We start from the raw sequence: 27,125 nt of genomic DNA on the forward strand, positions 1-27,125 counted from the left end.
CTTCTTATCCGACAAATACTTGGGGCAGTTCCGCTTCTAGTGACCATTCTGTTTGCAGTAGAAGCACTCAGTCTCAGGCTTAGGTCCAGACTTAGGTTTTTTCTCCTGAGCAGCAACTTGTTTGCCGTTCTTCTTGAAGTTCCCCTTCTTCTTCCCTTTACCCTTTTTCTTGAAACTAGTGGTCTTATTGACCATAAACACTTGATGCTCCTTCTTGATTTATACCTCTGCATCCTTTAGCATTGCGAAGAGCTTGGGAATTGTCTTATCCATCCCTTACATATTATAGTTCATCAAGAAGATCTTGTAGCTTGGTGGCAGTGATTGAAGAATTCTATCAATGACACTATCATCCGGAAGATTAACTCCCAGTTGAATCAAGTGATTTCAGTACCCAGACATTCTGAGTATATGTTCACTGACAGAACTATTCTCCTCCTTCTTGCAGCTGTAGAATATCTCTCAATCCGGGCATTTGTTTGAAATATTAACTTCAACTCCTGGAACATCTCATATGCTCCATGACGTTCAAAACGTCGTTAAAGTTCCGGTTCTAAGCCGTAAAGCATGGCACACTGAACTATCGAGTAGTCATCAACACGCGAGTGCCAGGCATTCACAATGGCTGCAGTTGCCGGCGCAGGTGGTACACCTAGCGGTGCTTCTAGGACGTAATTCTTCTATGCAGCAATGAGGATAATCCTCAAGTTACGGACCCAGTCCGTGTAATTGCTACCATCATCTTTCAACTTAGCTTTCTCTAGGAACGCATTAAAATTCAACGGAACTACAACACGGGCCATCTATCAACAACAACATAGACAAGCAAAATACTATCAGTGTAACACCCTCGATGCGACTATATCTCCCACGTGTCAAGGCACGACTTAGAGACATAATCGCATTGAAGGCATATGTCGCAAGTTAGGAAATCTTCACAACATCCCATGGAATAATAATAAAGGGGAGATAACATAGTTGGCTTACACTCGCCACGTCAATCAAGTACATAAATAACATTACATCATCCAAAGCACTCATGGCCCGACTACGGCGCCAAAATAAAAGAGAACCCAACATGCGACAACGGTCCCGTTCACCCCCAACTGGGCACCACTACTGATCATCGGGAAAGGAAACATAGTATCGTTGAGAGTCCTCGTCGAACTCCCACTTGAGCTCGTACTCGTCACCTGGAGCGAAATCACTTGGACCTGCATCTGGAGTTATAGTATCTGTGAGCCACAGGGACTCAACAATCTCGCACCCTCGCGATCAAGACTATTTAAGCTTATAGGAAGGGTAAGGCAACATATATGTGGAGCTGCAGCAAGCGACTAGCATATGTGGTGGCTAACTTATACGCAAAAGAGAGCGAGAAGAGGAGGCAAAGCGCGAGCGAGAAACTAGAGGACAACCTGCGCAAACATTACTCCAACACCGTGTCCACTTCCCGGACTCCGCCGAGAAGAGGCCATCACGGTAACCCACTCAGTTGATTCATTTTAATTTAATTAAGGTTCAAGTTATCTACAACCGGACATTAACAAATTCCCATCTGCCCATAACCGCGGGCACAGCTTTCGAAAGTTCAATCCCTGCAGGGGAGTCCCAACTTAGCCCATGACAAGCTCTCACGGTCAACGAAGGAATATACCTCCTCCCAAGACGTTCCGATCAGACTCGGTATCTCGGTAACTCAAGACACTTCGACAGGTTAAAACAAGACCAGCAACACCGCCCGAATGTGCCAACTAATCCCGATAGGAGCTGCACATATCTCTTTCTCAGGGCACACTCAGATGAGCGCTCCATACAACTAAAACCAAACCTCGAGTTTCCCCGAGGGGGCGCAACACAGGACTCTAATTTGGACCAACACTCAGAGGAGCACTGGCCCGGGGGGGTTAAAATAAGATGACCCGCGGGCTCCGGAAACCCAAGGGAAAAAAGAGGCTAGGTGGCAAATGGTAAGACCAAGGTTGGGCATTGCTGGAAAAGCTTTAATCAAGGCGAACTATCAAGGGGTTCCCATTATAACCCAACCGCGTAAGGAACGCAAAATCCGGGAACATAACACCGATATGACAGAAACTAGGGCGGCAAAAGTGGAACAAAACACTAGGCGAGAGGCCGAGCCTTCCACCCTTTACCCAGTATATAGATGCATTAAGATAACAAGATAATATAATGATATCCCAACAAGAAAATAAATGTTCAAATGAGGAACGGCCTCCAAACTTCACCTGCAACTAGCAACGCTATAAGAGAGGCTGAGCAAAGCGATAACATAGCCAATCAACGGTTTGCTAGGACAATGGTAGGTTAGAGGTTTGACATGGCAATTTGGGAGGCTTGCAAGCAAGTGGTAGGCATCGTAGCAATGGCATAGCAAAAGAGCGAGCAAACTAGCATAGCAAAGATAGTAGTGATTTCGAGGGTATGATCATCTTGCCTGCACAGCTGTTAGAGTTGACTGGATCCTCAAAAGCAAACTCAACGGGCTCCTCGTTAGCGAACTCGTCTCCCGGCTCTACCCAAACAAGACAAACAAGTAACAAGGATACAATCAACCACGTGCAAACTCAACCAACACGATGCAAAGATGATATGCTATACGGGATGCGATGCGGGATGCAAAAAAGCAAGATATGACAGGAAATGCATGAACCTGGCCTCAACTTGGAATTCCAAGTATGCCACTGGAAACATGAGATGAAATCTCTTGAAAACGATATAAATAACGCCGGAATCGGAGTTACGGTTTGGAAATGGCAAGCGATTCAAAAATGACGCCGGTCTGCGATTTACAGCAAGTAGGCATCTAAATGCAATGGAATGAACATGCTACAGCACCCAAACATGACAACAAAATACATGGCAGGGATGCACACAAGATGATTAACAAAAGTCTAGCACTGAGCTACGGCCAATTCATCCATTAACAGGTTCAAACAAGCATGGCAAAAACGCAAATGCAAAACAGATTTCAGACTTAGTGAAATTAACACTTGTCTGAAATTTCAGATCGTATAGCCCTCTTCGGAGCAACAAAACAACATACTACAGGGCCTAAAAATGACAAAGAAAGACATGGCATGGAGCTACTCAACAAGCTTAACAAAAGTCCCTAAGTGACCTGGGGTCAAAAGGGATCACAAAATATACTAATAAGCACACGAACATAGCAAAAACATAATCAGTTTTCAGACAGTGAAAACTGAGACATGCTGAAATAAAACTCACGAAGGCATGTAAACGAGCTCGATGCACTCACCACGGTGAAATTCATGGCAAGGCAAGCATACATACATTAAGAAGGCACAAAATACAAGCTAGACATGGAAAGAACAATGGCATAGCATACACAGATCAACTACAATAACATCGGCAAAATCGCAAACAAGTTGACGATCTGCCCAGATTCACAACGAAGCAAAAGTAGAGCTCGATTGACTCAAGCTAGGGTTCTCCATAATTGCAAAAAAAAGGCACGGATGGATAGAGAACTACAAGTTTAACAAAACTCCCTTACTGATCATCCTCAAAAGAGGCACGGATCACTAGGAAACAACACGAACATATGGCATCATGAACTAAATAATCCCAGACTTAGTGAAAACTACTAAGTCCCTGAAAACAGATTTACCGGGTGCCTCACTTTGCAAGCTTGCACAAGTCACCACACACATCCTAAAAATGCATGGGTTGCACCTCTGGAAATATAACAAAATCCTTAACAAAACATATGAATGACTCATAGGCATAGCATGCACACAATAATCATGGCAAAAATGACAAAAGTCTAAGATGAACTAGCAGATCTGACAATTAACTCACGAAGCCTTCTTCTAACAGAATTTCGGGCATCAAGATGAGCTCAAATGAAAATGATGAAATGGAATGAAATGATGTACTGTCTGAGATGAACATTTTGATATACTATATGTCCAAATCGGAGCTACGGATACAAAGTTACGGGGCCTCGAACAGAAGCATATGGAGTAAAAAATCTAGGGACTTGGCAAAAAACTACCCAGATCTGGATCTAGGGTTTCGGATCACTGTAGCAACCGGGTCGGGGCGCGCCTCCCGAGGCGACTCCGCGAAGACGAGGACGGCGGCCGGCGGGGGCGACGTCCGGTGGCCGGGGCGGCGGCGCCGGGGGCCGCGGTGGCCGGAGCCGGGGCCGGCTGCGTGCCGGGCGACGCCGGCGAGCTCCGCGGCGGCTCGGGGCGGCGACGGCGGCTGCGGCGGCCCGGCGACGGCGGCCGTCGGGGCGGGCCGCGGCGGCGCGGCGCCGGAGTGGAGGGCGACGGCGGCGGGCAAAGGGCGCGGGCGGCGAGGCGGCTTCGGGCCGGGGAGGGCCCGCGGCGGGCTTGCGGGCCTCGGGCGGCGGCGGTTCGCCGGGGTGCCACATGGCACGTGCTAAGAGGGCGGCGGGGCGGCGGACGTTGTCTGGCCTGGCACGGACACGTCCGGCGGCGGCGGGATCTGTTTTTTTTCCTACGGTTTTGGAGAGGGAGAGAGATCCGAAAACGGGGGGGCTATTTATAGGCATAAGTGGAGCTAGGAGAGTCCAAATGAGGTGCGGTTTTCGGCCACGCGATCGTGATCAAACGCTCGAGGAAATGGAGCAGAGTTTGGTGGGTTTTGGGCCAAATTGGAGGGGTGTTGGGCTGCAACACACACGAGGCCTTTTCGGTCCCTCGGTTAACCGTTGGAGTACCAAACGAAGTCCAAATGGTACGAAACTTGACAAGCGGTCTACCGGTAGTAAACCAAGGCCGCTTGGCAAGCCTCGGTCCAATCCGGAAATGTTTAATCCCCACACATGAAAGAAAGCTAGAAATGACCGCCGGAGGAGAACGAAGCGTCGGAATGCAAAACGGACAACGGAGAAAATGCTCGAATGCATGAGACGAACACGTATGCAAATGCAATGCACATGATAACATGATGTGAGATGCATGACAACGATAACAACACACGGAGACAAAGACCCGAACCCGAGAAAATAAATATAACTTAACGCCGAAAACGGCAAGAGTTGGAGTACAAATTGGGAAAGTTACATCCGGGGTGTTACAACACTCCACCACTACGAAAGGATCTCGTCCCGAGATCTAAGACTGAAAGAACGTCGGGTACTCAGAACAGAGGTGATCCTCGCGTTCCCAGGTAGCTTCACGGTCGGAATGGTGTGACCACTTGACTTTGAGAAATTTGATTGACTTGTTGCGAGTCTTGCATTCAGTCTCTTCAAGAATAGCAACTGGGTGCTCACGATAAGAGATATCTTCTTGGAGCTCAATGTCCTCGAAGTTGACTGTGCAGTCAGGAGTCTTGAAGCACTTTCGAAGCTGAGAGACATGAAACACGTCATGAACATTTGCAAAGTTTGAAGGAAGCTCGAGTTGATAGGCGAGGTCGCCTCTCTTGCTGACAATCTTGAAAGGTCCCACGTATCTAGGGGCAAGCTTCCCTTTGATACCGAAGCAATGAGTACCTTTCATAGGAGAGACGCGGAGGTAAACATGATCTCCGATCTCGAAAGCCAAATCACGGTGCTTACTATCATAGTAGCTCTTCTGGCGGGATTGGGCTGCTTTGAGGTTATCACGAATGACTTTGCACATTTCTTCTGCTTCTGTGATTAAGTCATTACCCAAAAGCTGACGTTCACCGGTTTCAGACCAGTTGAGAGGGGTACGGCACTTCCTGCCATACAGAATTTCAAATGGGGCCTTGCCCGAACTTGCTTGAAAACTATTGTTGTAGGAGAATTCAGCATAAGGAAGACAATCCTCCCACTTCATGCCGAAGGAGATCACACAAGCCCTGAGCATATCTTCAAGAATCTGGTTGACACGCTCGACTTGACCGCTTGTTTGAGGATGGAAAGCTGTGCTGAAGCGGATGTTGGTGCCCATGGCCTTCTGAAAAGAATCCCAAAACTTGGAGGTAAAGATGCTACCACGGTCTGAAGATATCACTTGAGGAATACCGTGCAGAGAGACAATTCGAGAGGTACAGAGTTCCGCCAATTGAGCTGCAGTGATCGACTCTTTGATAGGCAGAAAGTGAGCCACTTTGGTGAGTTTATCGATGACAACAAATATAGCATCATTGCCACGCTTGGACTTTGGAAACCCAGTCACGAAGTCCATTTCAATGTGGTCAAACTTCCATTCTGGAATGGCAAGAGGTTGGAGGATACCAGCTGGCCTTTGGTGTTCTGCCTTCACTCTTCTGCAGACATCACATTCATTCACGAATTGAGCGATCTCGCGCTTCATTCGAGTCCACCAATAAGCTTGCTTAAGGTCCTGATACATCTTCGTGCTCCAAGGGTGGATGGAGAGGAGAGAATTGTGAGCCTCGTTCATGATCACTTTACGGAGGTCACCTTTGGGCACAACAATACGATCCTCGAAGAAAAGAGTGTCCTTGTCATCAAGGCGGTAGCACTTGTACTTGGACTGACTCTTGGCAATCCCAATCTTCACCTTTTCACCATAGCATCAAGAAGCTGGGCTTGGCGAATCTGGTCTTCTAAGGTAGGAGAGACTTGAAGGTTGGCGAGGAAACCTTGAGGAACAACTTGCAGATTAAGTTTGCGGAAAGCTTCACAAAGCTCGGGTTGATAAGGCTTAAGAATAAGACTGTTGCAGTAAGCCTTCCTGCTCAAAGCGTCAGCAATCACATTGGCCTTGCCTGGAGTATACTCGATACTCGGATTATACTCTTGAATCATTTCGACCCATCGAGTTTGCCTGAGGTTGAGATTAGGCTGAGTGAAGATGTACTTGAGACTCTTGTGATCAGTGAAAATGTCCACTTTTCTTCCCAATAGAAGATGTCTCCAAGTCAAAAGAGCATGCACAACTGCCGCCAACTCGAGATCATGAGTGGGGTAGTTCTTCTCATTAGGCTTCAACTGGCGAGATGTATAAGCAACAACTTTCTTCTCTTGCATCAATACTACGCCAAGACCTTGGAGAGAGGCATCACAAAAGACCTCGTACGGCTTGGATTCATCAGGCGGAGTCAGAACTGGAGCAGTGATCAATTTCTCTTTCAAAGTGTTGAAAGCAATATCACACTCCGGAGACCAAACGTACTTGACGTGCTTCTGAAGAAGATTTGAGAGAGGCTTTGCGATCTTAGAAAAGTTTTCAACGAATCTTCGGCAATAGCTTGCGAGACCGAGAAAACTGCGGAGTTGCTTCACATTTTGAGAAGGTTCCCAATTCACAATTGCAGACACCTTCTCAGGATTCATGGCAATGCCCTTGGCAGAGATGATATGACCAAGATAAAGAACCTCATCGAGCCAAAATTCACACTTGGAGAACTTGGCATAGAACTGATGTTCTCTGAGCTTATCAAGAACCAAACGCAAGTGTTTGGCATGATCTTCCTTGTTCTTCGAGAAAACCAGAATGTCGTCGAGATAGACCAAAACAAAGTCATTGGTGTAGGCGTTGAAGATGAAGTTCATCATGCGAGAGAACGTCGGAGGAGCGTTGGCGAGGCCAAAAGACATGACAGTGTATTCATATGAACCAAAGCTTGTTCTGAATGCTGTCTTGGGAATATCTTCTTCACGAACGCGGATCTGATGATAGCCCATACGGAGATCAAGCTTGGAGAATACTTGAGCACCTTTGAGTTGTTCGAACAGCTCATTGATGTTGGGAGTGGGTATTTGTTTTTGATGGTCTTCTTGTTCACTGGACGGTAATCAACACAAAGTCGGTCCGTTCCATCCTTCTTTTTCACAAAAAGAACACCACAACCCCACGGAGAAGAACTAGGTCGGATGAGACCCATTCTTTCTTGCTCATCGAGTTGCTTCTTCAGCTCCTTCAACTCTTCAGGTCCGAGCTTGTAAGGACGCTTGCACACAGGTTCCGTGCCAGGCTCAAGATCAATAACGAATTCAACTGGCCGGTGCGGAGGCATTTCTGGGAGCTCTTCTGGAAAGACGTCTTGATATTCGCAAACGACTGGAATTTGCGAGATAGCATCCAATTCACCCTTCTCATTGAGAGCAAACAGACGGATGGTATTATCCCGAGCGGCAAAGACAATTACATCCTCAGACGAATGAGTCAATTGAATCTGCCTTGCTGCACAATCAACCTGAGCCTTGTGCTTAGAAAGCCAATCCATTCCAAGAATAAGATCAATATCCGAGTCACCAAGAACATTTGGAGAGGATAAGAACTTATAGTCACCCAAAGTGATAGTAACATCCGGAACGCATACTCGAGATGTCATTTGACGGGCCGGAGAGACGATAGCCAACGGCTTCGGCAACACTTGAGTAACAAAATCATGCTTAGATGCAAAAGGTCTCGAGATGAAACAATGCGATGCACCCGTGTCAAAAAGAACTTTTGCAGGAATATCATTAACAGGAAGGTTACCCATGATCACATCTGACTAGTCCTCTGCCTGAGCTGCATTCACCATATTGACCTTGGCAAACTTGGGGTTATGCTTGACCACAGCTGTACTTGTCGATCTGACAGGAGGAGGAGGAGGAGGAAGACGCCTCTGGTTGAGACACTTGTTGGCATAGTGACCCTTCTGTTGGCACTTGTTGCACGTGACCTCTGAAAAGCGGACGGTGATACGGAGCACTCGATCTTGGAGGTTGAGACGAAGTCTTGTTCTGAAAGCCAGGGTTGGGTGGGTGGGAAGAACCACTGCTACCTTTGCTCTTCTGCTGAAACGGCTGGCGGAACGGAGGAGGAGGAAGCCAAAACTTCTGCTGCTTGGCCACTTGAGTAGAGGAAGAAGGAGTAACATCTCTGACTCGCTTCCTAGAAGCATCACACCTCAACTGAGCAGCCGCTTGCTTCAGTGCCATGTTGTAGAACTCATCGTATCTCAAGGGCTCAAAGAGGACAAGAGCGAGCTGAATATCTTCTCTGAGACCACCCCTGAATTGATATATCATGCTCTTCTCATCAGGGACGTCCTGCTTGGCAAAGCGGGCGAGCTTCTGGAACAACTTGTTGTAGTCATAGACAGACAAAGAGCCTTGCTTCAGATTGCGGAATTCCTCACGCTTGCTTTCAACCACGCTCTGCGGAATATGATGAGCTCGGAAATCTCGGCGGAAATCATCCCAAGTGATAACACGTCCACCTCTGGAGTCCCTGTACTGCTGGAACCATTCTGCAGCTTGATCTTTGAGTTGGAAGGAAGCGAACTTGACAAAGTCCTCAGGCCTGACGTTACTGCACTCGAAATGCTTACACAGATCCACAAGCCAATCGTCGGCATCGGTTGCCTCAACACAATTGCTGAAAGTCTTTGGCCCGTTAGCAAGGAACTGGTTGAGTGTAGCAAAGTGACTCTGATTGCTGCCTTGATTCCCTTGACTGCCTTGATTGCGCTCTTGAAGAATTTGCATGATCAGCTGTGTGTTTGCATTGGTTGCGGCCATCACAGCTTGCCATGCCTCTGGAGGAGGTGGAGGTGGTGGCGGATCAGGATTCGGAGTCGTGCGCGTTGGAGGAGCCATCCTGAAGAGGTTGACCACCATTAGCACATTGACAGACAAATATTGAAGCTGAATCCAACGGAATGAAAATTGCAACATATAGTCTTCACATCCGAACAAAATGAACGAATGCATTCCTCTTCAAATGGTCACATATCCATAAATTGAGAAGCCACGTAGAATTAAGGTAGATAAATAAATCAACAAGGTACGGATCAAGAACGAATAATCGGTAAGAAATCCCAATCTCAAACCAATATCCGTGGAAGAAGAACTAGAGCTACAAGAATTCCCACCTATGAAACTCCCGAACCTTTCCGGTTATGCAATCAGGTGTTGGGGATACAGGGGAAGCATAATATCTCACCCAAACTAGCAAATCCTACATCCAGCTGTATCCATCCTTCAACACATAACCAAGAAACCTTCGGAAACCATCTACCTCAACTTTCGAAAAGCATCCGTTATACAAGTTATGGCGATACTCCCGAACTCCCGCCCCAGTACTGGGTGGCATCGAGGTTATCTCACCAATGAACTGCATAAAAGAGATTTTCGATGTCGGCGAAAATATCTCAAGTATTCCAGAATTGCAACGATAAAATTATGATGACAACACCTCAGAGCTCAACTCCCCGGGACACTTCCACAAAAACCCCTGACAGGAGGCACCAAGACAATGTTCTCATCATAAGCCATCGGAACGATTCCAAGATACTCGCGTGATCCTAAAAAAATTAGTGAAATTTGAGAAGAGAATAGTCAAAACTCTACGTCAGGATGCCTTACCAGAGCGATGAGGAGACTGGTAAGTAAAAAGAATTCCTAATCTCTCCGATATATAATTCCTAAAGACTCAAAACATTTTTCTAGACACAACTCGGCCACTAAAAACGATCAAGCAATGGGGCTCCTAAGGTCGGGGAAGGCTCTGATTACCAACTTGTAACACCCTCGATGCGACTATAGCTCCCACGTGTCGAGGCACGACTTAGAGACATAATCGCATTGAAGGCATATGTCGCAAGTTAGGAAATCTTCACAACATCCCATGGAATAATAATAAAGGGGAGATAACATAGTTGGCTTACACTCGCCACGTCAATCAAGTACATAAATAACATTACATCATCCAAAGCACTCATGGCCCGACTACAGCGCCAAAATAAAAGAGAACCCAACATGCGACAACGGTCCCGTTCACCCCCAACTGGGCACCACTACTGATCATCGGGAAAGGAAACATAGTATCGTTGAGAGTCCTCGTCGAACTCCCACTTGAGCTCGTACTCGTCACCTGGAGCGAAATCACTTGGACCTGCATCTGGAGTTATAGTATCTGTGAGCCACAGGGACTCAACAATCTCGCACCCTCGCGATCAAGACTATTTAAGCTTATAGGAAGGGTAAGGCAACATATATGTGGAGCTGCAGCAAGCGACTAGCATATGTGGTGGCTAACTTATACGCAAAAGAGAGCGAGAAGAGGAGGCAAAGCGCGAGCGAGAAACTAGAGGACAACCTGCGCAAACATTACTCCAACACCGTGTCCACTTCCCGGACTCCGCCGAGAAGAGGCCATCACGGTAACCCACTCAGTTGATTCATTTTAATTTAATTAAGGTTCAAGTTATCTACAACCGGACATTAACAAATTCCCATCTGCCCATAACCGCGGGCACAGCTTTCGAAAGTTCAATCCCTGCAGGGGAGTCCCAACTTAGCCCATGACAAGCTCTCACGGTCAACGAAGGAATATACCTCCTCCCAAGACGTTCCGATCAGACTCGGTATCTCGGTAACTCAAGACACTTCGACAGGTTAAAACAAGACCAGCAACACCGCCCGAATGTGCCGACAAATCCCGATAGGAGCTACACATATCTCTTTCTCAGGGCACACTCAGATGAGCGCTCCATACAACTAAAATCAAACCTCGAGTTTCCCCGAGGGGGCGCTGCACAGGACTCTAGTTTGGACCAACACTCAGAGGAGCACTGGCCCGGGGGGGTTAAAATAAGATGACCCGCAGGCTTCGGAAACCCGAGGGAAAAAAGAGGCTAGGTGGCAAATGGTAAGACCAAGGTTGGGCATTGCTGGAAAAGCTTTAATCAAGGCGAACTATCAAGGGGTTCCCATTATAACCCAACCACGTAAGGAACACAAAATCCGGGAACATAACACCGATATGAGGGAAACTAGGGCGGCAAGAGTGGAACAAAACACTAGGCGAGAGGCCGAGCCTTCCACCCTTTACCCAGTATATAGATGCATTAAGACATAAAGATAATATAATGATATCCCAACAAGAAAATAAATGTTCCAATGAGGAACGGCCTCCAAACTTCACCTGCAACTAGCAACGCTATAAGAGAGGCTAAGCAAAGCGATAACATAGCCAATCAACGGTTTGCTAGGACAATGGTAGGTTAGAGGTTTGACATGGCAATTTGGGAGGCTTGCAAGCAAGTGGTAGGCATCGTAGCAATGGCATAGCAAAAGAGCGAGCAAACTAGCATAGCAAAGATAGTAGTGATTTCGAGGGTATGATCATCTTGCCTGCACAACTGGATCCTCAAAAGCAAACTCAACGGGCTCCTCGTTAGCGAACTCGTCTCCCGGCTCTACCCAAACAAGACAAACAAGTAACAAGGATACAATCAACCACGTGCAAACTCAACCAACACGATGCAAAGATGATATGCTATGCGGGATGCGATGCGGGATGCAAAAAAGCAAGATATGACAGGAAATGCATGAACCTGGCCTCAACATGGCATTCCAAGTGTGCCACTGGAAAGATGAGATGAAATCTCTTGAAAACGATATAAATAACGCCGGAATCGGAGTTACGGTTTGGAAATGGCAAGCGATTCAAAAATGACGCCGGTCTGCGATTTACAGCAAGTAGGCATCTAAATGCAATGGAATGAACATGCTACAGCACCCAAACATGACAACAAAATACATGGCAGGGATGCACATAAGATGCTTAACAAAAGTCTAGCACTGAGCTACGGCCAATTCATCCATTAACAGGTTCAAACAAGCATGGCAAAAACGCAAATGCAAAACAGATTTCAGACTTAGTGAAATTAACACTTGTCTGAAATTTCAGATCATATAGCCCTCTTCGGAGCAACAAAACAACATACTACAGGGCCTAAAAATGACAAATAAAGACATGGCATGGAGCTACTCAACAAGCTTAACAAAAGTCCCTAAGTGACCTGGGGTCAAAAGGGATCACAAAATATACTAATAAGCACACGAACATAGCAAAAACATAATCAGTTTTCAGACTTAGTGAAAACTGAGACATGCTGAAATAAAACTCACGAAGGCATGTAAACGAGCTCGATGCACTCACCACGGTGCAATTCATGGCAAGGCAAGCATACATACATTAAGAAGGCACAAAATACAAGCTAGACATGGCAAGAACAATGGCATAGCATACACGGATCAACTACAATAACATCGGCAAAATCGCAAACAAGTTGACGATCTGCCCAGATTCACAACGAAGCAAAAGTAGAGCTCGATTGACTCAAGCTAGGGTGCTCCATAATTGCAAACAAAGGCACGGATGGATAGAGAACTACAAGGTTAACAAAACTCCCTTACTGATCATCCTCAAAAGAGGCACGGATCACTAGGAAACAACACGAACATATGGCATCATGAACTAAATAATCCCAGACTTAGTGAAAACTACTAAGTCCCTGAAAACAGATTTACCGGGTGCCTCACTTTGCAAGCTTGCACAAGTCACCACACACATACTAAAAATGCATGGGTTGCACCTCTGGAAATATAACAAAATCCTTAACAAAACATATGAATGACTCATAGGCATAGCATGCACACAATAATCATGGCAAAAATGACAAAAGTCTAAGATGAACTAGCAGATCTGACAATTAACTCATGAAGCCTTCTTCTAACAGAATTTCGGGCATCAAGATGAGCTCAAATGAAAATGATGAAATGGAATGAAATGATGTACTGTCTGAGATGAACATTTTGATATACTATATGTCCAAATCAGAGCTACGGATGCAAAGTTACGGGGCCTCGAACAGAAGCATATGGAGTAAAAAATCTAGGGACTTGGCAAAAAAACTACCCAGATCTGGATCTAGGGTTTCGGATCACTGTAGCAACCGGGTCGGGGCGCGCCTCCCGAGGCGACTCCGGCGACGACGAGGACGGCGGCCGGCGGGGGCGACGTCCGGTGGCCGGGGCGGCGGCGCCGGGGGCCGCGGTGGCCGGAGCCGGGGCCGGCTGCGGGCCGGGCGACGCCGGCGAGCTCTGCGGCGGCTCGGGGCGGCGACGGCGGCTGCGGCGGCCCGGCGACGAGGTGGCGACGGCGGCCGGCGGGGCGGGCCGCGGCGGCGCGGCGCCGGAGTGGAGGGCGACGGCGGCGGGCGAAGGGCGCGGGCGGCGAGGCAGCTTCGGGCCGGGGAGGGCCCGCGGCGGGCTTGCGGGCCTCGGGCGGCGGCGGTTCGCCGGGGTGCCACGTGGCACGTGCTGAGAGGGCGGCGGGGCGGCGGACGTTGTCCGGCCTGGCGCGGACACGTCCAACGGCGGCGGGATCTGTTTTTTTTTCTAGGGTTTCGGAGAGGGAGAGAGATCCGAAAACGGGGGGGGCTATTTATAGGCATAAGTGGAGCTAGGAGAGTCCAAATGAGGTGCGGTTTTCGGCCACGCGATCGTGATCGAACGCTCTAGGACATGGAGCAGAGTTTGGTGGGTTTTGGGCCAAATTGGAGGGGTGTTGGGCTGCAACACACACGAGGCCTTTTCGGTCCCTTGGTTAACCATTGGAGTACCAAACGAAGTCCAAATGGTACGGAACTTGACAGGCGGTCTACCGGTAGTAAACCAAGGCCGCTTGGCAAGTCTCGGTCCAATCCGGAAATGTTTAATCCCCACACATGAAAGAAAGCTAGAAATGACCACCGGAGGAGAACGAAGCGCCGGAATGCAAAACGGACAACGGAGAAAATGCTCGAATGCATGAGACGAACACGTATGCAAATGCAATGCATATGATAACATGATGTGAGATGCATGACAACGACAACAACACATGGAGACAAAGAACCGAACCCGAGAAAATAAATATAACTTAACGCCAGAAACGGCAAGAGTTGGAGTACAAATTGGGAAAGTTACATCCGGGGTGTTACAATCAGGTACTAAGTTTATGATAAATTTAAGTTCAATTAATCATATTAATTAAGAACTTCCACTTAGATAGACATCCCTCTAATCATCTAAGTGATCACGTGATCCAAATTAACTAAACCATGTCTGATCATCACGTGAGATGGAGTAGTTTTCAATGGTGAACATCTCTATGTTGATCATATCTACTATATGATTCATGCTTGACCTTTCGGTCTTAGTGTTCCGAGGCCATATCTGCATATGTTAGGCTCGTCAAGTTTAACCCGAGTATTCTGCGTGTGCAAAACAGGCTTACACCCGTTGTATTTGAACGTAGAGCTTATCACACCCGATCATCACGTGGTGTCTCGGCACGACGAACTTTCGCAACGATGCATACTCAGGGAGAACACTTATACCTTGAAATTTAGTGAGGGATCATCTTATAGTGCCATCGTCAATCAAAGCAGAATAAGATGCATAAAGGATAAACATCACATGCAATCAATATAAGTGATATGATATGGCCATCATCATCTTGTGCCTTTGATCTCCATCTCCAGAGCACCGTCATGATCACCATGGTCACTAGCGCGACACCTTGATCTCCATCGTAGCATCGTTGTCGTCTCGCCAACTATTGCTTATACGACTATCGCTACCGCTTAGTGATAAAGTAAAGCAATTACAGGGCGATTGCATTGCATACAATAAAGCGACAACCATATGGCTCCTGCCAGTTGCCGATAACTCCGTTACAAAACATGATCATCTCATACAAAAATATATCATCATGTCTTGACCATATCACATCACAACATGCCCTGCAAAAACAAGTTAGACGTCCTCTACTTTGTTGTTGCAAGTTTTACGTGGCTGCTACGGGCTGAGCAAGAACCGTTCTTACCTACGCATCAAAACCACAACGATAGTTCGTCAAGTTAGTGTTGTTTTAACCTTCTCAAGGATTGGGCGTAGCCACACTCGGTTCAACTAAAGTTGGAGAAACTGACACCCGCCAGCCACCTATGTGTGAAGCACGTCGATAGAACCAGTCTCGTGTAAGCGTACGCGTAATGTCGGTCCGGGCCGCTTCATCCAACAATACCGCCGAACCAAAGTATGACATGTTGGTAAGCAGTATGACTTGTATCGCCCATAACTCACTTGTGTTCTACTCATGCATATAACATCTACGCATAAACCTGGCTCGTATGCCACTGTTGGGGAATGTAGTAATTTCAAAAAAATTCCTACGCACACGCAAGATCAAGGTGATGCATAGCAATGAGAGGGGAGAGTCGTCCACGTACCCTCGTAGACCGTTAAGCGGAAGCCGTATGACAACGCGGTTGATGTAGTCGTACGTATTCACGATCGACCGATCCTCAGTAGCCAACATACGGCACCTCTGCGTTCAGCACACGTTCAGCTTGGTGACGTCCCGCGAACTCACGATCCAGTAGAGCTTGAGGGAGAGTTTCGTCAGCACAACGGCATGGTGACGATGTTGATGAAGCTACCATCGCAGGGCTTCACCTAAGCACCGCTACAGTATGACCGAGGTGGATTATGATGGAGGGGGGCACCGCACACGGCTGGGAGAGATCAATGATCAACTTGTGTATCTAGAGGTGCCCCCTGTCCCCGTATATAAAGGAGCAAGGGGGGGAGAGGCGGCCGGCCAAGGAGGGCGCGCCAAGGGGGGAGTCCTACTCCCACTAGGAGTAGGACTCCTCCTTTCCTAGTAGGAGTAGGAGAGGGGGAAGGAAAGGGAGAGGAGGAGAAGGAAAGAGGGGGCCGGCCCCCTTGCCCTAAACCAATTCGGTTTGGGCCTTGGGGGGCGCACCCCACACTCTCCTTGTTGCCCTCTATTTCCACTAAGGCCCATGTAGGCCCATTAAGCCCCCCGGGGGGTTCCGGTAACCCCCAGTACTCCGGCATTTATTCGGTAACCCCCGGAACCCTTCCGGTGTCCGAATATAACCTTCCAATATATCAATCTTTATGTCTCGACCATTTTGAGACTCCTCGTCATGTCCGTGATCACATCCGGGACTCCGAACTACCTTCGGTACATCAAAACATATAAACTCATATTACCGATCGTCACAGAACTTTAAGCATGCGGACCCTATGGGTTCGAGAACTATGTAGACATGACCGAGACACGTCTCCGGTCAATAACCAATAGCAGAACCTGGATGTTCATATTGGCTCCTACATATTCTACGAAGATCTTTATCGGTCAAACCGCATAACAACATACGTTGTTCCCTTTGTCATCGGTATGTTACTTGCCCGAGATTCGATCATCGGTATCTCAATACCTAGCTCAATCTCGTTACCGGCAAGTCTCTTTACTCGTTCCATAATGCATCATCCCGCAACTAGCTCATTAGTCACATTGCTTGCAAGGCTTATAGTGATGTGCATTACCGAGAGGGCCCAAAGACACCTCTCCGACAATCGGAGTGACAAATTCTAATCTCGATATATGCCAACTCAACAAGTACCATCGGAGACACCTGTAGAGCACCTTTATAATTACCCAGTTACGTTGTGACATTTGGTAGCACACAAAGTGTTCCTCCGGTAATCAAGAGTTGCATAATCTCATAGTCATAGGAACATGTATAAGTCATGAAGAAAGCAATAGCAGTAAACTTAAACGATCAAGTGCTAAGCTAACAGAATGGGTCAAGTCAATCACATCATTCTCCTAATGATGTGATCCCGTTGATCAAATGACAACTCATGTCTATGGCTAGGAAACTCAACCATCTTTGATCAACGAGCTAGTCAAAGTAGAGGCATACTAGTGACACAATGTTTGTCTATGTATTCACACATGTACTATGTTTCCGGTTAATACAATTCTAGCATGAATAATAAACATTTATCATGATATGAGAAAATAAATAATAACTTTATTATTGCATCTAGGGCATATTTCCTCCAAAAACCACTACAACCACACATCACCACAATCCTCCTATCGTTCGTCATTCCGTATGGGAAGACAACGACCACTAAGGAGATAGATTGAGGTGGGTGCCATCCACTTGGCCCTCGAGTCTTGAGTTTGAACTCTAAGTAAACCAACATCAAAAACGAAAACCTCTTAAGTAAATCAATGAACTACACTTAGAAAGGATCTCAAGAAAAAAATTCCAAAATGAATATCAACAAATGTTGGCTCCTCTCGACACATGTGTGAAAACAAAATTAGCCCATTGCCGAATTAGAATAACACTTTAACGAATGTCACACGATGTGCCAATGCGCAAGACCTATCGGCTGGTTTCAACAGAGGAGAAGAGGTAGATGTACGATAATACACACACCAATTTACTAACTACTACCTCCCTTTTAATTTACAAGGCACACATATATTCATACGTCATCAATTTGGTCAATAAGATATATACTATTAAATTTACATTCAAAAGAAGTTCTAATTATATACTTCATATGGCAAGTACTCCCTCTGTAAAGAAATATAAGAGTCCCCAAAGTAGTGATAAACACTCCTATATTTCTTTACAGAAGAAGTAATACATCGTTTCTCCAATTTATGATAAAGAAATAACCCGCGTGCCTAACAAACTAAAAGAGATGAGTGTGTGGCCAATATCTTGCAAACACCTGAGGATAATGCTAAGTACTCCGTACTACACACATTACCACAAAAATGAATGAGTTGATAGGAGTAAACCAACAATATGTCTTGATGATCATGTACTAATTATGTAGTTCTAAAAAACAATAATGTACTGATAGTCAAGTACTAACCAGATGTGTTGTGCCCCAAAACTCCTTTTCTCTCTTGCGGAAAAAGGGACAAGCCATTAGCTACCATTCCTTGTCGTCCAGGCCCCTCCTCCCCCGCCTGCTACCCTGGTGGTGGGCGCGCGCCGGGGGGGGGGGGGGGGGGGAGGGGGGTAGATCTATGTTATGGTGATGTAATTACGCTTTTAAGGTTAGGATCCTCTTCTCGATGGCGGTGTTGTAGTAGTGATGACTCGTGGTGTTTCTCCTACTCTTGGTCTACTTCGATTGCCGCGAAGGGAAGGGTGGGGTCGTTTGGTCACTACTCGTCTGAAGCGGCGGATCTGGATTTGTCTTTATTTTCGCAGGTAACTTTCAAAGCCAACTTTTGAGTGGAAAACACTTCGTGTCTTAATCCTCCAGTTATTTCTCTCACCCGCGACTCAGGTGCGAAGTTCGGCTAGCTTTGGCTTCATTGGGAAGCTAATGAGGTTAGGCCTCCTCCGATCTGTCTGGCCGGACCCGGGGTGGTCGTCCGGCCCTCTTCGCCACATTCTTATCTTGGCGGCATTGTTGTCACCGGCGTCTCGTGGCTCTGCTCAACACAGGTCGAGATGCGGGATCGAGTTTAGGAAGTGGATGGCGTCATTTTTCTCAAGGACCTATGTTCAATTTTTTCTATTTATGTAAGGATGATGTTGTACGGAGTGGTTTTGCTATTTGGCCTTTTTTTCAGAAAGGGAAAACAAGATTCAGTTTCACGGTGGTGAGGTCAAATTAGGTGGCAACGGCAGATAACAAAGGCGGCGGCCGGCCGGCGGGCGGAGGCGACGCACACGGCACAAACGCTGGGGTGGCGTGCCGGGAGCGGGCAGCGTGCCACGGCCCCCAATTACTCAATTCCTTCTCGCCGCGCCGCAGCCAACGACCAAACCACCGCGCAACAGCACGCCACCCTCCGTCAGTCGGGTCGGGGGGACAGCGACCGGCGCGTGAGCCAGCGAGGAGGCTGGATATAGATGGAGGCGGGCAGTGCCGTGGGGGCGCGATCCACTTGGGCACCAGCCGTCCGGGACCGAGACCGAGACCGCGCCCTGCCCCGCCGTGTCCGCTGCCGCGCCGCCGCCATGCCGCCGTCCGTCCGCACGGTCTCCATCCCCTTCGCCGACCTCAAGGTGCGCGTCCCCCCCTTCCCCTCGCCTCGCCTCGCGCGGCGGCGGCTGGTTTCGTCCTTCCTCTGGTTCTGACAGACTGACTGACGCCGTCGATTCGGGCGGCGGCGGGGGCTGCAGGAGCGGGGCAGGGACCTGAGCGGCAAGATCGAGGAGGGGCTCGGCCCCGACGGGCTCGGCATCATCTCCATTTCCGGCGTGAGTATCCGTCCCTTGAGATTGCGTACGGCGATTCGGGCAGAGCCAAGCCATGGGGTTCATTCCTTCAGCCAAACTGAATTTTAAGCGTGCCTTTTTGCTTTTTGCGCGTTCAGGTGCCGGATTTCCCAGCTCTAAGGAGAACGCTCCTGCACTTGGCGCCGAAGTATGTATACGTGTCTCTCGCCCCTCGTTTCAGTGCTGGGTTCAGTTCAGTGCCCAAATGCGAAATGTATCTGACATCTGTCTCTTATTTGCTGTCTGTCAGAGTTGCAAACCTTCCTGAAGATGTGAAGAAAGGACTTGAGGACCCGGACAGCAGGTAGTAACCAGTAACCAGTTATGTGGTTTTTCCATCAAGAATTCGGTTATGACTGCTGCACTTCAGACTTAAGAGATCCTAGTTTTGGTTGATATACAATATGTGCTTCCGTTCATGTCAAGTTCGATACTTCTCAGTGAGCAGTGAGCACACTGTGAGTATTGATAAATCATGCTTGTGCATAGATCACTAGCTTAAAATGATTTATGTGCTATTGTGGCTACTGCACAGGTATAATTTCGGCTGGAGCCATGGGAAAGAGAAACTTGAATCTGGGAAACTCGGTAAACATTCCCCCTTGTAATAATTAAGTAATTATGCATTCTCCTGTCAGTTTCTGAATGATAATTGGAATGTGAATCAAGACCTTGGGTATTGTTGAACTTCATTCCCAACTTCACTCTGCACCTCCAAGATTGTGAAGTTTGCACTTTGCATTCTTAGTGTAATGTCAGCAAAATGAACTTAGCTATTGCATTAATGAAATTAAATCGATTGCAACACTATTATAGTGAACGCAAAAGAGTTTTTTTTTTTTGAAGAACTTGTATATCTTGGCATAATTTTAACGCATAGGTAATTTCTCATCATCCATGCAGACACATTCAAAGGCTCCTACTATGCCAACCCAATTTTGGATGTCCCTACTGCTGATGATGTCCTTGTAAGTAGGTATGATATTTCTAACATAAAAACATATCATCTCAGTTCTGATAATATTTAGTCTATGAGATTGTCCCAAGTCGATGTCTTTGTAACTAGGTATAATACTTCTAACATAAAAATATATCATCTTGGTTTACTGATAATATTTAGTTCTATGAGATTGCCCCAAGTCTAATATATTTGATGAGATCTCTGTCCATATTAAATCTGAATGCCGGTTATTGTCTTCTATCACTCAATATTGTGTGATGTGTTAGCTACTTATTCTGAATAATTCCTCAAGGAAAAGAAAAGTAAATCCCTTCTATATTTTTTATATTAATATTGCTAAATGCTTCTTGAGCTGCAATATTATGCCTTATGTTTACCTTTTCATGATATCTAATGTTTCTTTAATCTACAGGTATCCATCGTACTGCCGACCAAATATCTGGCCAGCTGATCATCTGCCTGAGCTTGAAATAGGTATGACTTGACTGACTGTCCTGGTGTTGAAAAGCTTCCTGCAATAGTTCATGACTATTTATTCACAGTGCATTAAAAGTTGCCCTTGCATTCTTTCATTTACAGCATTTAAAGCTCTTGGAAAGCTAATGTTGGAAGTTGGCTTGATGTTGGCTCGTCATTGTGATCTCTACGGTATGTACTGTGTAAATAGTACTGTAACTCAGTATGGTTCTCTGGAGATTTGCCACACAGTAAATTTGTTTCTCGCGATGCATATATTGGTTCTAGAATATTCTATGAACAGTGTACAATTGTGGAGGAAATGGCCAGCTGAATACCCAACTTTTTAGAATGTATTATGAATTTGAATAGCAGTTGCAAACTCTGTTATGAATTGCCAGTAATGAAATTTTTTCAACGCAATAATGTGTCTACATAACTCTAGAGGGATACTTGTAACTTTCTTAAGCTTTTAATGGACAAACAACATCCATTTGTCTTTGTAAGATCTCCACTAGTTTTATTGGCTAAACTGTTATTTTTTCCGAGATAACTTGATTGTTCTACTATTTCAACACCGGAGCAATAATTTGAGCATCTAATGAACTACCACATTGTACTATAATATACAGAAGGAAATATATTGGTATAGGAAATATGAATCATGGATATGGTACCCGTAAGTGTCTTTTGGAAATAGTGACCTCCATATTAATTCTCGGCCTTCTAATTGTGCTTTCTTTTGAAGTTTGGTTTACCAGTTAGTCAAATGGATCAACATCTGTCTGTTTTGCAGTAATGCAGCACGGAGTGGGACCATATGATGGTGAAAGTCTTGAGCAGACAATTTCCCGTTCAAGGTGTCACAAGGGGCGTCTCCTGTATTATTTCCCCAGACAATTCAGGTACATCCAGCATATGACATGACTCATGAAAGATACATATATAAAGAATTAATTTGCTCTAGATAGTGAATACCCTTGTAACCTTCAGTTATGTTGGAGTTTTTAGAGTATTTAGAATGGTTTATTGTGGTTTGGTGGTTCTGCACTTCCTCTAAACAGTCCATCAAGAATAATAGCGTTAGCAAACTATACTATCACTTGTGCAAAGGCATATTACACTTGGATCAAATCTTAAATTCTTTCTTGATCATTCAACCAACCTTTCCAGTTTTTAGTTGTAACAAATTGATATTAACTTACTCCATATGACAGCACACAAAAAGAAGATGGTGATTCTGTTTCATCGTGGTGTGGATGGCATACTGACCATGGGTCTTTAACTGGTAATGCGCATCTTATCTGGATTTCTTTTCATGTACATGTTGCTGTAACATTTGCTATGGTTTTGTCTTGAAGAAGTTTTTTTTGTAGCTAATAGTTCGTCTGTTCATGCAGGTCTTACATGTGGCCTGTTTATGAAAAATTCAGTGGAGGTCCCCTGTCCTGATAGTGCAGCTGGGCTGTACATCCGGACTCGTGATGACCGAGTTGTTAAGGTAAGTTCCTGCAAATTCCAGTAGCTTTCTCGTCAAATATAGATAATAAGCTATGTAATGTAAATTATGCAGAGTCATCTTTACATTATTACATCTATAGAAAAAAGGTATACCTGTGCTTCCTGCACAGGGAAATAGACACTAGGACCGGCTGTGTTCCTCGCTGGTTAGATTTTTGCATAGAATCTGTGTTGACACCTGTTGGTTAAATAACTACGTTAAAATTGTCCTCACAGCTCTGCGTTTATTTGCCTTTTGGTTGGATATATTGTAGGTTACATTTGGGGAGGATGAATTAGCTTACCAAATTGGGGAAACTACTGAAATACTATCAAGAGGTCGTCTATGTGCAACTCCACACTGTGTACAGGTATTATGTCAAAGAGCTTAACAGTTGACCTAGTTTTGTAGTGTACAAGGTAATTAGTGTCCCAAATTTCCCACGGTTGTAACTTCTCATACTGATGCTGCTACTTTCAGGCACCCAGCGGTGTGAATGCTTCAAATGTTGAGCGCTCTACTTTTGCAATGTTCATGCAACCAGATTGGTACGTGCAAACTTTCTACTCAAAATTGTGAGGACAGTGTAGTTTTGCTTCCATTTGATCGACTATGTTATCTGTGTTTGTTCCTCTGCGTTAAAAGTAATAGTCAGTACGCTGTGCTGCGCAAACACTAGAATCTACACTCCATAGTGAATGCACTTCTGTTTTCAAGTTGGACCAGTTAAGCTAAACCCAGCAGAATCAGATTTTGTACGGTATTAATTGATCCGGAAGAACTGGGTGATTATTATGGGTTTGTTAAACATCTGCTTACATGTACTAAAAGAATAATCATTTTTTTATAATTATTTTTGCAGGAATGAGACGCTTAACTTTCCAAGTGAAATTCCTTACCACCAAGAGGTTTGTCATTTATCCATCAAAATCTTGCCTCACTTCGTCTCTTCTTTTTTGCAATGAACATAAACCTGCATTTGGTGCTGGTCCGCTCCTTTTTGGTTCTACTAATGTCAGCTTTCTGTAAACTTGTCAGTTGATTCCACCAAACGGAGCGCTTACGTTTGGAGAGTACTCAGAGAGACTGGTGAACAAGTATTACCAAGGAAAGACGTGATTCACGTGGATTGTCACGATGAGGTGCAGAGTAGAAGAGGCGTCGGTGAAGACGCTGTGCTACCAGGAAACTAAAATCTTCAACTAGTCGTGCCTGCAAATACACTTCCAAGTCCCTAGAAAGCATAGACAGATTTATAGATATACATTACATCATTTCCATACCATGTTCGCTTGTAAAAAAGATGCAAAAACGTGACCTCCTGAAAACTGTATAAAATAAGATGAAATTGTGTACATGTAGTTTGTTATATAGTCCTAATTTGTGCATGGAATGCTCTCTTTTTACACACTTGTGGAGTCCAAAAGTGTGCTCTTGCACGAGGGATATCAACGCCAATTTTCGCCCACGTCGCTAACCATGCCATGTGTTGCCATCCTCTTCTCTACCGCCCTAGTTTTGCCTGAATCTCTTGATATTCACCGCAGACCATCTCTGTCGCCACATTACCAACTCTGTATGATATTAGACACTGAAGTTCACATATAAAAAAAGAAGGCCATTCTATCAGTGCAACAAAATACCAACAATGATGTGTAGTGACTGTTCTCATACAGATAAAAGGTAGGAGTAGATATTTCTAAGTGGAAATTCCTTCTATCGGTATTCAGTAACAATAATCCTATGGGGTGAATATAGTGCAAGGAGTTAGCGCCGGTGGGAACTTTGTCCTACATCTACGCTAGGTACATGCTCTGAAGTTTTCTCGAAAACAATGGTAAGTCTTAGAATTACCTCATTTAGTTAAAAAAAATATAGCTCTTGCGGTGTCATGCTTTAGCAACAACGCTGCCGCTGGCACATCGATCCTGCTTCCACCACTCCACCGGTGCAAACACACCCGCATACTACATCTCATGCTCGTCGCTGTCGACACCATTCTCGTTCTTTCTTTTTTTTGAAACCGCACACCGTAGAACAATTGTTCACCGGTATGTTACAAAAAGGGGAGGTGAAAAGAGAATAAAACTAACAAAAGAGACATAGAGAGAACAGTTCTAGGGCTTGGCCAAGTCCAGTTTTGGGGAACATGTTCATCATGGCATTAATTTTTTTAGTAAACCACTGCTGAAATTCTTCTGAATATTTATCCTTCAACTTGATCGTGAGTCGCTTTAGATCTTCCTTCCTTTAGAGTGAATCTCTAATTTGGACAATTGGTTGAATGTTTCTAAATACTTGACCATTCCTCTGAATCCAAATACTCCAGCATCCCAACATGGTTATCTCCATGCAATAATGAGGCGGCAGCTCAGCCTTGGAAAACAAGGTGTCTTCAAAAAAAGAGGTGCCTCTCTTTTTTACAGGGATCAAAGTGGCCCAATATTTCTTGAGATCTCATATTTCTTTGCAAAGTTGCAATCCCAGAGTAGGTGCATGAGTGTTTCTTCAGCCTCTTGGTTACAATTTGGACAGAAGGGATCATCCAACTGCATCCCTCTTCGAATCAAGGATCTTGTGCTAACTCTGTCATGGGCTACTAACCAGAAAAAATAATTATGCTTTAGTCTGCAGAAGTACTCCAAATATGATTGAATAAAGTGTGCCCCTCTTGGTTCCCCAACAAATGCTTGTACATTTTCATTGAAGAGTAATTCTGAGGTTGTCCAAGGCACTGCCACTTGTCTTTCTCTGAAGGTGTCAAAACAGGAATAATGTCATGGAGTTGTAGAAATTGCTCATGTGCTTGGTTTGAAAGAGCCAGATGGAAGTGCTCAACCCAGTCCGAGTGTTCAGCAAAGTCCTTAATTGAAATGACCTCATCTTTAGAAAAGGAGTGAAGTTCAGGGAGCTTTTGTTGCAGTGGCTCATCAGTCCAAGTATCAGTCCAGAACTGGATGGTACTACCAGAATCGACCACACATTTGCAGGCTTGTTTGAAGGTTTGGAGCAAGCTGAGACGTGTTTTCCACCAAAATGATCCAACCTTTTTGTCCAGTGGGACAGAGGAGTAGTGCACTTCCTAGATAAGCTTCACCCAGGGAAGATCCTCTCCATTGTAGAATTTCTGCAGATTTTTCATGAGCAATGCTTTGTTGTTCAACAATGTGTAAAATGCCCAATCCTCCATGCAATTTTGGTTTACTGACCTTGTCCCAGGTCACCAGAGCAACTCCACTTTCCTCCCTACCAAAATTTCCCCATAAAACTGCCTTAGGTATTATTTTTAGCTGGTTGATGACACCAACTGGCGGGGCAAGAGTGCACATGAAGAAGAAAGGCAAGGCTGAGAAGACAGATATAATCAAAAGCAGCCTGCCATAATAAGAAAGTAGGGTAGAGCATCCTGAAAGCCTTCTTTTCACTCTTTTTGCATGATGGACAAAAGTCCTCAAGCTTCAACTGTGTAGTGCTCATTGGAAGCCCCAAATAGGTGAAAGGAAACTTGCCCTGCTGACATCCCAAAATTGCAAGTAAACCAGGTATAGAGTCATTAGGTATGTTGATGGGCACCAGAACAGATTTGTTGTAGTTGACTTTGAGTCCAATATAATCAGCATAATGCAGGATGAGATTCTTGACCTGCAAAAGTTGGGAGGAGACAGCTGGAAGGACTAAAATGCTACCACCAGCATATCGACGGGCAGCGACGGGGAGGGGAGGCGTGGCGCAGGCCCGTTGTGTCATGCCCGTCGATGGCCAATGATGGTGAGGGGAGGAGGGGTGCCGGCTAGACTTGTCTCGCACAAAGGAGGCAAGTGGGGCGTGGAGGAATGTATAGAGAGAGTAAACATTTTTTTTGCGGGGTTAAAGGGAATTTCATTGCTCAGCTTGGAGGAAGATCCTCCATATATAGTTCCGGTACATTAGCAGGTCCAGATTTTAACCATATGACAGTCCTAGCTTCTACTCAGCCAAATTCAGCTAGTCTATGCCCAACGCAGTTTTGTCTCCTACTAATATGAGCAACTGAACTTTCCCTTTCACCAAGAAGTCTCTTAGCTTCAGTAATCATCATCGCATGTTGCGATTTATCTTTCTTCATTGACCGGATAGCCTGCACAGCAATCAGGCTGTCCATCTCCACGTCCACAAGCAAAGGAGACCATTGCATGGCAAAATTGAGGCCTTCGAGACAAGCCGCCAACTCCGCTTGCAAGGGATCTGCACATAAGAGAAGGTTTCTGCACGCCGAGAAAATAATCGCTCCATTGTTGTCCCTCAAGATCATGCCTGCACCCGCAGCACCAGAGGCGGGGCAGTACGAACCGTCGACGTTCAGTTTAACACATC

The 27,125-nt window shown here is 45.7% G+C and overlaps 1 protein-coding gene across 1 annotated transcript; it reads left to right on the top strand.

Annotated features, from left to right (window-relative positions):
* Positions 1-19,230: 19,230 nt before the first annotated feature.
* Positions 19,231-24,160, top strand: LOC147992532 (2-oxoglutarate (2OG) and Fe(II)-dependent oxygenase superfamily protein). The gene is made up of 15 exons (XM_087530780.1): positions 19,231-19,641; positions 19,759-19,836; positions 19,953-20,002; positions 20,105-20,158; positions 20,390-20,442; positions 20,758-20,830; positions 21,228-21,289; positions 21,395-21,463; positions 22,068-22,176; positions 22,489-22,559; positions 22,672-22,772; positions 23,047-23,142; positions 23,253-23,320; positions 23,635-23,680; positions 23,811-24,160. Exons 1-15 carry the CDS (start codon positions 19,486-19,488, stop codon positions 23,889-23,891), a joined length of 1,167 nt encoding a protein of 388 aa, XP_087386906.1. The 5' UTR covers positions 19,231-19,485; the 3' UTR covers positions 23,892-24,160.
* Positions 24,161-27,125: the final 2,965 nt, after the last annotated feature.

This window comes from Triticum urartu, chromosome 1A (assembly GCF_056163025.1).
Source record: "Triticum urartu cultivar PI428250 chromosome 1A, HENAU_Tu73, whole genome shotgun sequence".
Classification (NCBI taxonomy): domain Eukaryota; kingdom Viridiplantae; phylum Streptophyta; class Magnoliopsida; order Poales; family Poaceae; genus Triticum; species Triticum urartu.

Excerpts from the sequence above, each read along its gene's own strand:
- LOC147992532 (XM_087530780.1), top strand. The coding sequence starts at position 19,486 with ATGGAGGCGGGCAGTGCCGTGGGGGCGCGATCCACTTGGGCACCAGCC. Across the intron at positions 22,773-23,046 it reads GTGATGACCGAGTTGTTAAG|GTTACATTTGGGGAGGATGA; the intron begins GTAAGTTCCTGC and ends GATATATTGTAG. Across the intron at positions 23,321-23,634 it reads ATGTTCATGCAACCAGATTG|GAATGAGACGCTTAACTTTC; the intron begins GTACGTGCAAAC and ends TTATTTTTGCAG.